Source organism: Nicotiana attenuata, unplaced genomic scaffold (assembly GCF_001879085.1).
Source record: "Nicotiana attenuata strain UT unplaced genomic scaffold, NIATTr2, whole genome shotgun sequence".
NCBI lineage: Eukaryota > Viridiplantae > Streptophyta > Magnoliopsida > Solanales > Solanaceae > Nicotiana > Nicotiana attenuata.
Window position 1 is genome coordinate 432,771 of NW_017670762.1, and position 13,110 is coordinate 445,880.

The 13,110-nt window shown below is 40.0% G+C and overlaps 1 protein-coding gene across 1 annotated transcript; it reads left to right on the forward strand.

The window, feature by feature from the left end:
• The first annotated feature begins 728 nt into the window (after window positions 1-728).
• LOC109243087 lies at window positions 729-4,772 on the forward strand. The gene is made up of 4 exons (XM_019409982.1): window positions 729-2,101; window positions 2,329-3,544; window positions 3,646-4,611; window positions 4,704-4,772. The coding sequence occupies exons 1-4, from the start codon at window positions 729-731 to the stop codon at window positions 4,770-4,772; spliced, it is 3,624 nt and encodes a 1,207-aa protein (XP_019265527.1).
• The last annotated feature ends 8,338 nt before the right edge of the window (window positions 4,773-13,110 follow it).

Sequence of the window (13,110 nt, forward strand, 5' to 3'; positions counted from 1 at the left end):
AATGGCAAAAGAAACTCAACCAACCATCATCACCTCCCTACTACCACCGGACCACCAACCGGCCTCTTGGTTGGAGGTTGCTCTGCAAGGACAGGGACTCTCCTACAATTTCACCCTGGCCAATCAGAAGGTGACCCTAATAGTGCAAAACCCAACCCACCTAGCCAGAGTCACTGTGGAAGCGCTGACCAAAGCACTGGCAGCTTTTGGACCTCACTCCTATGGCAATCGATGGTCAACAGCGACAGCAGCTTCCCATTAACGGACCCTCAAGCTCTCAACAATCACATTCTGCAAAGCTTCCAAACCCTACCCTTCTTCCCGGATATGATGAAAGAGGACCCAGCAACGGAGCCGGTCTTCGTCATGATCGACCAGCCAACCCAAAACAACCCATCATGTTTTGCTCCAAAAGGGAAAAGCAACTCCCCACCTCTTCAGAATATCCAGAAAGGAATCTCCAAAGCACTAGAGATCCTCAAGAAGAAGAATGCCTCAGAAGAACAGGAAATGCCTTATGCTGCACCAAGAACAGACTCACTTCTCCTGGACTCAGTGAGATCGATAGAGTTCAGCACGGAACCAGCGAGATAGTAGTGGTACTATGCCCCAGAACAATGACCAAGTGTGGAATGAGCCTAGTCTTAGCCCAAACACACGGTCCGATAAAACCCCTTCTCAACCTAACTCCAGTCCTGAGTCTCAAGAGGAAGTCCCCCCCACCTCAAATGTCGGGTCCGCAAGGATCAAAGAGCACTCAAGAGGGAACTCACCAATCACCCCCAACTCCAATGATGAACTACATCTTATGGAATGTTAGGGGTGGCAACAATGCGGAGTTCAAATGGCACTGTTTAGAAATGGTGAAAATGCACAAGCCTGCCATGCTTGTATTGCTGGAAACGAAGATGGCAGACCACCAGACCCTAGCCCAGCAACTTCAGTTCGATATGATCATTCAGTCTCCGACAATAGGCCCGTTTGGGGGTATTGTGCTTATGTGGAAAGAGGAGTTCGTGGCTGTTGAAGAAGTGGCAACTACCCCCCAAGGCATCCACGCAATGGTGAAGGTAAGCCCAGACCACCCTCCATGGCTTTTCTCTGCTATTTATGCTAACAATCTCTTAGCAAATAGGAAACTCTTATGGGAGGACCTAATCACAATATCAAAAAACATAAAAACCAACTGGTTTATAGGTGGAGACTTCAACGAAGTCTTAAAGGCCAGGAACAAATTTGGGGGTAACCCCATAAACCTGAGCCGTAGCAACCTGTTTTGGAACTGTATAAATGAGTGTAACCTCCTAGACTTAGGCTATAAAGGAAGCAAATACACTTGGACTAATAAAAGGTACAGTAACAAAACCTCCTTAATTCTGGAAAGAATAGATAGGTGCTTTGCAAATGAAGGCTGGATTGAACAGTACCCTGAAGCTTCTGTACTTCACTTCCCTAGGACCCACTCAGACCATTGCCCGTTGCAAATTAACATGGTAGGGCCTCCAAACAACAAACCATCAAGGCCCTTCAGGTTTGAGTCAATGTGGGCTAGTCACCCTTCCTTCCCTAACATCATCAATAGGGCCTTCTCTAACCATTCCACCCTTCTTCAATCCACTGAAAGCTTCAAGATTCTGGTAACTAAGTGGAAGCAGGAAGTCTTTGGAAACATCTTCCATCAAAAGAAGAGACTTCTGGCAAGAATCTCTGGAATCCAAAAATCACCTAGCTATCAGTTCTGTAGTTACCTGTTACACCTTGAAACAAAGCTAAATGCTGAACTCAACCTAATCCTCAAAAATGAAGAAGACTTTTGGAAACTTAAGTCTAGAATCAACTGGTTAAATGAGGGTAATGCTAGCACTAGATTTTTCACACATCCACCCTCAATAGAAGAAGGAGGAATAGAATCCTCTCTCTTAAAGATGAGAATGGAAATTGGCTTCATGACCAAAAGGACATCCATTCAGCAATTGTGGGCTTCTTTACTGAGCTCTAAACAACATCCCACACTGAAGCCCCTTGGGATCCCACAGACCACTCCACCATGGAACCCATTCTGTCTCAAAGCCAAAAGGCTTTTATGGACAAACCTCTTCATGTGAGTGAGATTAAAAGGGCAGTCTTCTCCCATAAACCTTTCAAATCTCCTGGCCCGGATGGCCTTCACCCCTTTTTCTACCAAAAGTATTGGGACATAGTAGGGGACTCTATCACAAACTTCTGCCAAAAATGCTTCTCTACAAGCTCTATGGATAGCACCATGAACCAAACCCTACTGTGCCTAATCCCTAAATGCCCCCAAGCTTCAATGCTAAAAAATTTCAGGCCCATTGGACTTTGTAACACCATCTACAAGTCAGTCACAAAAATCATTGTGAACAGGATAAAGCCTATCCTGCCCCACATCATTGGGCCAAGCCAAGCGAGCTTTCTCTCTAATAGAAGAGCCTGTGACAATGCTATCATTGTCCAAGAGTATATCACTCACTTCAGGAAAATGAGGGGGAAGAGTGGCAACAAGATCCTAAAAATAGACCTAGAGAAGGCCTTTGACAGGCTGGAATGGTCCTTTATTAGAGACACTCTAGCTGCTTTCAACTTCCCCCATGGCCTATCCAAACTCATCATGTCATACATCAGTACATCATCCATTTCCATTCTTGTCAATGTTGGGAAAACAGAGTCTTTCAAATCCTCCAGAGGCATTAGGCAGGGCGACCCTACGTCCCCCTACCTATTCATTATGTGCATGGAAAGACTATCAAGATCTATTGATAACACAGTGCTACATAACCAATGGCACCCCATAAGTATAAGTAGGTCTGGACCAAAAATTTCACACCTCTTCTTTGCGGATGACCTCACTCTCTTTGCTAAAGCCAATGACAGAAACGGCAATACCATTCTTTCAATACTACAGAACTTCAATGAGCAATCCGGACAAAAAATCAATCTCACCAAATCAAGAGTCCTGTTTTCCTCAAACATCACTCAAGATGTAATTCAGCATCTCACCAATTCTTTGTCCATCAAGCACACAACATCCTTTGGAAAATACCTTGGTTTCCCCATTATTCACAAAAAACAATCAGCTACAGACTTCCAATTCATTATTGATAACATGCAATCCAAGATGGCTGGTTGGAAAACTAAATGCCTCAATATGGCTGGTAGAACAGTCCTGGCCAAAACTTCTTTGAACAGCATCCCAAGCCATGTTATGAAATACATAAACCTACCCACCAAAATCACCAATCAGATTGATAGAATTCAGAGAAACTTCCTTTGGGGCACCACCACTGAAAGGAAGAAGTTACACTTGATCAAGTGGGAGGTAGTCACTAAGAACAAGGCTGAGGGAGGGCTAGGGCTCCAAAGGCTAGTATCAAGAACAAAGCTTCACTCGCAAATCTGGCATGGAGAACCTATAAGAATACCAACAGACTATGGGCTAGAGTTCTCATTCAAAAACATTGCAACATGTCTAGACCAGTTAGATCATTCAGATACCCTAAACACCCAAAATCTCCAACCTGGAAGGGTATTCTAAAGGGTTGGGAGATATGCAACAAAGCAAGCAGATGGGTAGTCCACAAAGGAAATAGGGTCAGTTTCTTAAATGACACTTGGATCCCTAATCAGACAGCAATCAGACAAATGATTGAAGGCCCATTAACCCAAAATGACCTTGAGGCTAAGGTTAGCTCAATCCACAACATGGGCAATTGGGACACATCAGCCTTGTCCATTAACATCTCCCCAAGCATTTTGAACCTACTGAACTCTGTGTTCATCCCCCTGGTTACAACTAAGGAGGATAATCTTATATGGGACTTGACCCCTAATGGCCAGTTCTCAAATAGTTCTGCTTACTCCTTCCTAAGCAGGACTACAACCAACCTCCTTTCTGGGGAGGAAGGCTCCTTCAAATGGATCTGGAATCTTCAAACCCCCAACAAAATAAAATACTTCATCTGGCTCCTAACACATAAGAGACTTCCAACTAGGAGCTTCCTCCACTCTATTGGAATCAATTGTGTCCCTCAATGCCACTACTGTGACAATGAGCAGGAAGACATTGCCCATATTTTCTTTGAATGTCCTAATGCTGTCCACTTCTGGAATGACATTCTATCCAAATCTACAGGGAATAGTTCAAATAATCACCATGTCTTCAATAGCCTCCAGTGTCTAAAAAATGTCCCTTTCAACAACCACATATACTGGGACAACCTCATTCCCTTTTGTCTGTGGCACATCTGGCTAACCAGAAACAACAATGTTTTCAATAACAAGAAAGAGCACATCAATGCCAATAACACAATCTCGAAAGCAACTGAGTACCTTAAGCTTACAAAGAATGACTCAACAAAGGTAACTCACCAGATCATGTTAAAATGGGAACCTCCGTCCAGAGGTTCCTACAAACTGAATACAGATGGAGCAGCAAGGAGAAACCCAGGAATAGGAGGTTCAGAGGGAGTATTCAGAAACCATAATGGTGACTGGATATTGGGCTACATGTACAACATCCCCCAAACAACAAACACAAGGGCAGAAGTTCAGGCCCTAATACGGGGCCTACAACTGGCGGAGCAGAACCACCTAGTACCACTGGAAATAAACACTGATTCAGCTGAAACAATCAATATGCTTTTGAATGGAAGTCTGATTTTTGACCCTCTAATTTGTGAATGCAGGTCAATCATCCAAAGGACGGGCAGCGTAGTAGTGAGGCATATCTAACGGGAGTAGAAGAGAGTCGCTGATGCTTTGGCAAAGGAAGCAGCAAAAGAGATGTTTTTGAACAAAACTATGACACTATCAGTTCCTCTGATGTTTGTCAATGATGTATTTTGGGCAGACATCCTAGGAACTGAACTAGTTAGGTCTTTTGTGGGTTGTAACTTAAATACAATTATGCAAAACATTGCAACTATGGGGTCCCTGCGATACCCCAAATCTACCTGATGTGGTTCCTTTTGTTAACTAGTATATAAATACAACATCCCTTTTAACCAAAAAAAAGAAAAAAAAAGAATAGGTTTGGAGCTTTAATTTCGGTTAAGTGGTCCTCGAATGTGCCTTTATTTTAGCACTGTATTCATAAACTTTCCTTTTTGTAATACAGATTTAAGATTATAAATGTAAGGTAAAGTAACGTAGAATTTTAGTAGCAGTTATGTTACATCATCGAATAAGAAAGTAATTTGTGTAAGCTAAATTTTTTATTGATTTTAAAGTTTTTAATATTAAAAAATAATTAAATAACTATTCCTAAATAGTAGAGAATTGATAAGAAAATTATTAATAAGCAAAATTTTTAGTTGAATAAAAAGTTCTAAACATTAGAAAAATAATTAAATGACTATTCCTAAATAATAGAAAATCAATTAAATGACTATTACTGAATATTATGGATATACTAAATGATTATTTTGTCTAGTGTGAACTCTATTTTAAAAGGATAAGAAAGATGAATGATGTTTTGCTAAGCGGCTTCGTGCTTTAATATAGTACAAATATAGATAGATATTCAATGTTTACATTAATTTAGTTTAGAGTATTTTTGGTCTGTTAGATACATCTACGTCATTAGAAATTTGCAGAGAACTTATGGTGCTAGAAAACTTCAAAATTGGTTTGTTTTAGGGTAACTACCAGCTATATTCATATATAAGTAGCTCATTACAAAATTGGCCAATTCATAAAATATTACTAATATTAGCCTATTAGCTATTTGTAGCAAAAAAAAGTCAAATTTTTGCTTTCTTTTGAGTGGGTGTTATTCGGGGATTTTTACATCCCTATACATATTTGAAACTTTATTACCCTCCCTACTCAAGTTTCTATTTAGTTACATCCTATATACAAATTTACCAATTATATACACTTTAGGAATTAAATGAGTATCCCTTTATATTAGGAATCAATTATTTCCCATCCTTATTCTCTCTCCTTCATGCTCTCTCTGTTGTGAACCAAGTTGACTCCATAAGGGGCCATAGGCTAGAAGAGATGAATGAGATTGGGTCAATTGAGATTATTGGGCCGAGTAAAATGTTAGAGAACTATATTTGGGATCCAGGCTGATGTTCTAAACGTCAATACCACACAAGGGGGGGGGGGTGATTTGTGTGGTACCTAATTTTCGCACTAGAAGAACCTGGTTCTTCTAGATGTACTTACTATGACTGTTTGCGAAATTAAGAGTGCATAAAATAAAAAACACAGAGATTTTTACGTGGAAAACACCTGGCTCAAAAGGTGAAAAAACCACGACCTACTACTCAGTAGGATTTTCCCAAACTTCCACTAAAATCACTGAGCCAAAGACAGCATTTACAAACTCTTGTAAACCTAAGGATTAAACTCTAATCCCAGTGTGTCTCACGGCCTCAACTGCTGCGACACTTTCAAGTTAACTCTAACTTGAATACTCAAAGTACCTATTACAATTGCTTCTAGATAAAGCTGAAAGGTACAATATGAAAAACCTACTACAATTGAACTAGAAATAAAGAAAAACACAATGAAATTGGTTCTTCGCTCTTGGTTCATGTAGCTTCAGATTTGCACACTTGAATCACACATAAATTGCTTGCAAAATTTTCCTAGCTTTTTTGCTCTCAATTTAGTTTAACTTCTGCGTATGTGCAATCACCTGTAAAAGAGAACAATCTTTATTATTTATAGAGTTAGTAATCAGAGTTTGATTAAAACCCGAATTGCTGATCCTTCATCAAATTCGAGTCCTAGAACAACTCAAACTCCAATCCTTTATCCTTGATCCGGATGTAGTTCTCTTTACATAAGGAGACTTCAACTCCTTATCCTATGCAACCTTTTCGATCAACTCAGAAGATATTGTTGCTGATCCTTGAGACTTATCTTCTTCACACGTATGTCACATGTGTAAGCATATCAACACTGTGTCTCACATGATGGACCTGGTTCATGACTGAGTTCATTTTGTCAATCTTCAAAACTTCATCTGAACTTGGGCCAACAATTCCCCCTTTTCGATGATGACAAACTCTGTGCTTTTATTGACCAGAGACCCTGTGGAACTCAGCTTAATTTTCACACTTTAATTTAACTTATCATTAAGGACCAGGTTTAATCAGGTTATAAACATCACATTTTTCAGAATACAAAGTAAAGCACAATATCTCTTCCCCCTTTTGGCATCATCGAAAAGTTGCATATTATATGAATTCCAGATTTTAATTAATACTCATGGCCACTGGGGCAACTGCAAGTGAAAACATGATATAGTTAATCAATAATCAACTTCACAAAAAATTTAACTATTTAGATCAGAAGTATCATATAACAAGAGACAAAAAAGCATATTTTCATTTATTAGGGGGTGTTTCCACATAACAGACCACAAAAAGAAAAACAAACATCCAACCATGAGCAAAAAAAAAAATAAAAGTCCCGAATCTGGGTCACTGAGGGGGTTTCTAAACTGGTTCTAGGTCTTGGAGGAACTAGAGGGTTGGGATTGAAGAAGATTGAGCATTGTTTGGAGCATCCCTTCACTCTTTCCTTTTTCTTTTGCTAGCTCATCTTTGAGGCCATTTCTTTCACTTTCCAGTTCAGCAATGCGAGCCTGGAGCCTAGCAATTTCTGCATCTTTTGTGCCACATTCTAGAACCAATGCCCTAACTTTGCTGTTCACAGGAGTCTTCACGGATGAACCAGGTTCGACTGGGGTTACACTTAGCAGATAATCACAAGCCTGCAGAGTTTTGATTCCAGAGTGCTCTTTGCTAAAGGCCATCTCCCACCTTTTCAATGGCACATCTAACTTGGCCAAGACAGTTGTCAGTATAAACCCATAAGGTGTGGCATGGGCCTTAGAGAAATTGATGACTCTATCCAGCAGCTTGACAATGAAAGCAGGCCAATTAATCTGCTTTCCTCTCACAAGACACTCCAGAAGGACCAAGTCCATGTAGTTAGCAGTATGCCTCCTCTCCTGTCTGGGCAACAAACACTTGTTCACAAACTCAAAAAGTACCTTGTGCTCAGGCTTCATTTCACTCTTTTGCACAAATCTAGCCTCAGGCACTTCTTCAGTAGACTTGGTATCACAGAAATTCCGAGTGATTTGGAGAGCAGAAGGGAGAGAATCTAGACAAGTCCACATTTGCCTAGTATAATCATCATATCCCTCACAGGTTATGTCTAGAATTCTTCCCAACTTAGGTGCATCAAATTGCACCTCTACTCCTCTCACCAAGCTTGTAACAACCCCATTCACCACTGTGGCATTTGCCATAAACTCTATCAGTTCTTTTCTTGCAAGTCTGCCATCCAGTTGAAGAACCATGTCCTTCCAACCCTGTGCTTCCAGTGCATCAACCAATCTTTTCATGCCTGGCTCCTCCAGGTCTTTCAGAATTCTTCCTTTTAATATTTTTCTTTTTTTAAAAAGAACAAACCTGTCCTGCTCTTTCTCAGATTCCTCTTCTTCTTCTTCTCCACTCCAAGCTTCTTCTTCTTCAGGAACTTTTACTTGTTTTCCTTTAACTGCAGACCTGGTTCTTTTTGCCAGGGAGGGTTCAGCAGAGATAGATTCTGAAGATTTCTTGGTAGAAGGCTTGGATTTCTTAGGTTTAGGAGTGAGAACCTCCTCAGTTGTACCTCTCTCCTGATGGACCAGTTCCATCTCTTTCTCCTCTTCTTCTGCAGCCACAGAACTTTCCAGAACTTTAGCTTTTCCCTTTTCCTTGTTCTTTTTCTTGCTTGCCTCTAAGGCTTTCTGCAACTCAGCTTCACTTTGCTTTACCCTGATTCTAGTAACTTTCACCTTTGGTACTGAAGAGACAGTAGACTTAGGAAATGACACCTTGCTCTTCTTTGTTGGCTTAGAGGCAGTTGGAGCCTTTTGAGAAGAAGCTTTGCGCTTCTTGGGATCATAGCTTTCTCCAACTTTCTTCAGAATGTCAGCCAAGGTTTCTTCCACAGATGAACTAGGTGCATCTTGTTGTTCACTCAGGTGCACAAGACCTTCAGCAGCCTCCCCAGTTTCACTTCCCCCTGCCTTGTTGCCACTTTCCTCAACTCCTCCACAAATTGCAAGAATTTCACCTTTCTTTTTCTTTCCCTTCCTCTTCAATTCTCCCTCCCTTACATCTCTCACGGACCCCACTAACACAAACCTATCATCTACTTTCTCCACTACATCAGAAAAAACATAGCATGTATTTACCTCTTTAGGGGTTTCTTGATTCTTGTCTGATTCAGAAGACCCATTTTCTTCTCCATCGCTTGCAGAGACAAAAGCTTCAGACTCGGAGCTTGAGTCAGATGATTCCTTTTCAGAGCTTTCCCCTCTTTGACTCGCTTTCAATTTTTTGTTGAGAGCTGTTCTTAGAGCACCAGTAGCTACAGTCTTTCTTGCCAACATTTTCTGCCTGCGGAATCTTGGTTTAGGGTTGTCGCTAGGAGGTACAGATGAAGATGTGTTAGGAGATGTTGGTGGGGGAGTTAATGGATTTTCTTGAGGGTTAGTCATGGCGGAGAATTTCTGGAGGACTTTTGGGAATTTTTGAGAATTTTGGAGAGATGGAGGATGATCAGGGGTTTAACACTTAATAACAGTTATGGAGTGAAGTAGGAATATGTGGAGTGTATTTAAAGTAGAGTATGATTAGGTGCAGTAATGACAGTCGTTTGCAGTGGTCAATCAGGGGTTTAATCTCATTAGGACTCCGGTCTTTAAGAGGTAATTGATCGACGCTAGTTTTAAGGAGATAATCCCGTTTTATTTAGATTCCGAAGAGAATGAAACTGGTTCAATGCACAAGGGTTAGATTTTAGGAGTTTGGTTAGGATAGGACTTCTGCTCATAATTGGAATATTTATTTTTCTAATTGTGCAAAGTATAGAAACATACCTGACCCTTTCTTATGAGCATATACTGATGAACCAGGTTCTGCACGTAGAACTTCTCTTGATTATGCCTCATATATCAGAATAGAAAAAAAACTTTGTAAGAGATCAATGAATATCAACACACGTCACAGGAGTATACTGATTAGAGTATGAGACTGAGTAAGAATTAATCTAGATATTTACATAAAATCAGAACTTCTAACCAAAAATGTTTTTTTTTTCATTTATTTTTTTCATTGCATTCTGAACTGGTTCCTTTTAGGTGATCTTAATCATCCCTAATTCCAACCTGTTCCTTTCAATGTTTTCCCTGTTCAGTGCTTTGGTGAAAATGTCAGCTATTTGTTTATTAGTAGCACAGAATTCTTTTGAGATTAATCCTTTCTCATAATTATCTCTCAAGAAGTGGTGTCTAACATCTATGTGCTTGGTCCTTTTATGATGAACAGGGTTCTTTGTCATACTTATAGCACTAGTGTTATCACAAAATATTGGTATGCATCCCACTTCTATACCAAAATCTACTAATTGTTGTTTAATCCACAGTAGTTGAGCACAACAAGAAGCTGCAGCCACATACTCAGCTTCAGCAGTAGATAGGGCTACTGAATTTTGCTTCTTGGTAGCCCATGATACAAGACATGAGCCAAGGAAGTGTGCCATACCTGAGGTGTTTTTTCTATCCACTAGGAAACCTGCATAGTCAGCATCAACATATCCTATTAGATTGAAATTACTACCTTTAGGGTACCAAAGACACAATTCAGTAGTGCCCTTCAAATATCTCAATATCCTCTTGATAGGAGTCAAGTGGGACTCTTTTGGATTTGCCTGAAAACGAGCACATAGCCCTACACTGAAAACAATGTTAGATCTACTGGCAGTAAGATACAAAAGTGAACCAATCATACCCCTATACAACTTCTGATCAACTGATGAACCAGGTTCATCAATATCTAATTTAGTGGCAGTTGCAATAGGTGTATCTATTTCTTTAGAATCCCCTATTTTAAACTCCCTGATTAGTTCTTTTGTATACTTCTGCTGGTGAATCATGGTTCCATTTTGACTTTGTTTGATCTGCAATCCTAAGAAGAAGTTAAGCTCACCCATCATGCTCATTTCGAATTCACTTCCCATTAGTTTTGCAAACTCTTTGCTTAGCTTATCAGTGGTGGCCCCAAAGATTATGTCATCAACATAAATTTGTACAACAATAAGGTCCTTACCTTTTTCCCTTAAGAATAAGGTACTATCTATTTTACCTCTCTTGTACCCATGCTCCAGTAAGAATTTTGACAATCTTTCATACCATGCTCTTGGTGCCTGTTTGAGTCCATAGAGAGCCTTGTCCAGCTTGTACACATGTTCAGGACATTCTTTGCTTTCAAACCCTTGAGGTTGTTTCACAAACACTTCTTCCTTCAAATAGCTATTAAGGAAGACACTTTTGACATCCATTTGATGAAGAGTGAATTTCATATGTCTGCAAAGGCTATGAGAAGTCTGATTGCCTCTAGTCTTGCAACTGGAGCAAATGTCTCATCATAGTCTATTCCTTCCTCTTGGCTGTAACCTTGGACCACCAACCTTGCCTTGTTTCTTGTGACAGTTCCATCTTCATCAAGTTTGTTCCTAAAGACCCATTTAGTGCCAATGACTGATCTATCCTTGGGTCTTGGAACTAGCTGCCAAACTTGACTTCTTTCAAACTGGTTTAGCTCATCCTGCATTGCATTCACCCAATCTGCATCCTGCAAAGCCTCAACAATATTTTTAGGTTCAATGATAGATAAGAAATCATCAAAAGCACACAGATTATTTAATTGTGATCTGGTTTTGACTCCAGAAGTTGGATCAGTGATAATGTTCTCAATGGGATGAGAACTTTGATACTTGTGAGGTTTTACAACCAACTGGCTTCTGCTGGATGTTTCAGCAATTTGATGAGGAACAGGTTCATGAACAGGTTCCTTCAAGGAGTTTATTTCAATTCCCTTTTGATTTCTTCCCCCTGTCAGGTTGCCCTGTAAGGAAGAACCTGTTCCATTACCTGTTCCTTCTGCAGGTGTCACTTTTACTTGAGCTGATGCTTCATCCAAGTCTTTGACCAGTCTAATGGCTTCATCTTCATGTTCCTGTCTCTCAGAAAGAATGTTAGTTTCATCAAATACTACATGCACACTTTCTTCTACACACAGAGTTCTTTTATTAAAAACTTTATAAGCTTTGCTATGTGAAGAATATCCCAAGAATACTCCCTCATCACTTCTGGTATCAAACTTTCCTAGGGAGTCTTTTCCATTATTGTGCACATAGCACTTGCAACCAAAAGCCCTAAGATGGGATATGTTTGGTTTTCTCACATTAAGTAACTCATAGGGAGTGTTCTCTACTAGAGGTCTGGTCATGCATCTATTTATGATGTAACATGCAGTGTTTACAGCCTCTGCCCAGAAGCTGTGAGGCAATTTGCTAGATAGTAACATTGTTCTAGCCATATCCTCAAGAGTTCTATTTTTCCTTTCAACTACTCCATTTTGTTGTGGAGTCCTGGGGGCAGAGAAATTGTGATCTATGCCATTTCCATCACAAAATTCAGCAAACATAGAGTTTTCAAACTCAGTTCCATGATCAGACCTAATGGATGCAAGATGATTTCCTAATTTTTTCTGAGTCTTCCTAACAAATGCAAAAAACATGTCAAATGCTTCATCTTTGGAAGTTAGAAATAAAACCCAGGTGAATCTAGAATAGTCATCAACTAGCACCATTACATACTTCTTTCCACCTCTGCTCATGGTTCTCATTGGACCACATAGATCCATATGAACCAGTTCCAACGTCTTGGACGTACTTACCATTTTCTTGGATTTGAAGGATGACCTTACCTGCTTCCCCCTTGCACATGCCTCACAAATTTTGTCTTCCTTGAACTTGATATTAGGTAAACCTACCACCAAGTCCTTGGAGACTAATTTGTTTAGCTGATTTAGACTGGCATGACCAAGTCTTTTGTGCCATAGGAGGGGATCGTTAACCAACACACTTAAGCAAGTGAGTTCATTTTCTGAAAGAGTTAACAAATCTACAATGTAAATATTGTTAACTCTTTTTCCCTGCCAAACAATCTGTCAGTGGTAAGGTTAATCACAAAGCATTGTGGAGGTAAACGCCACAGGTACCTCTATCACACAA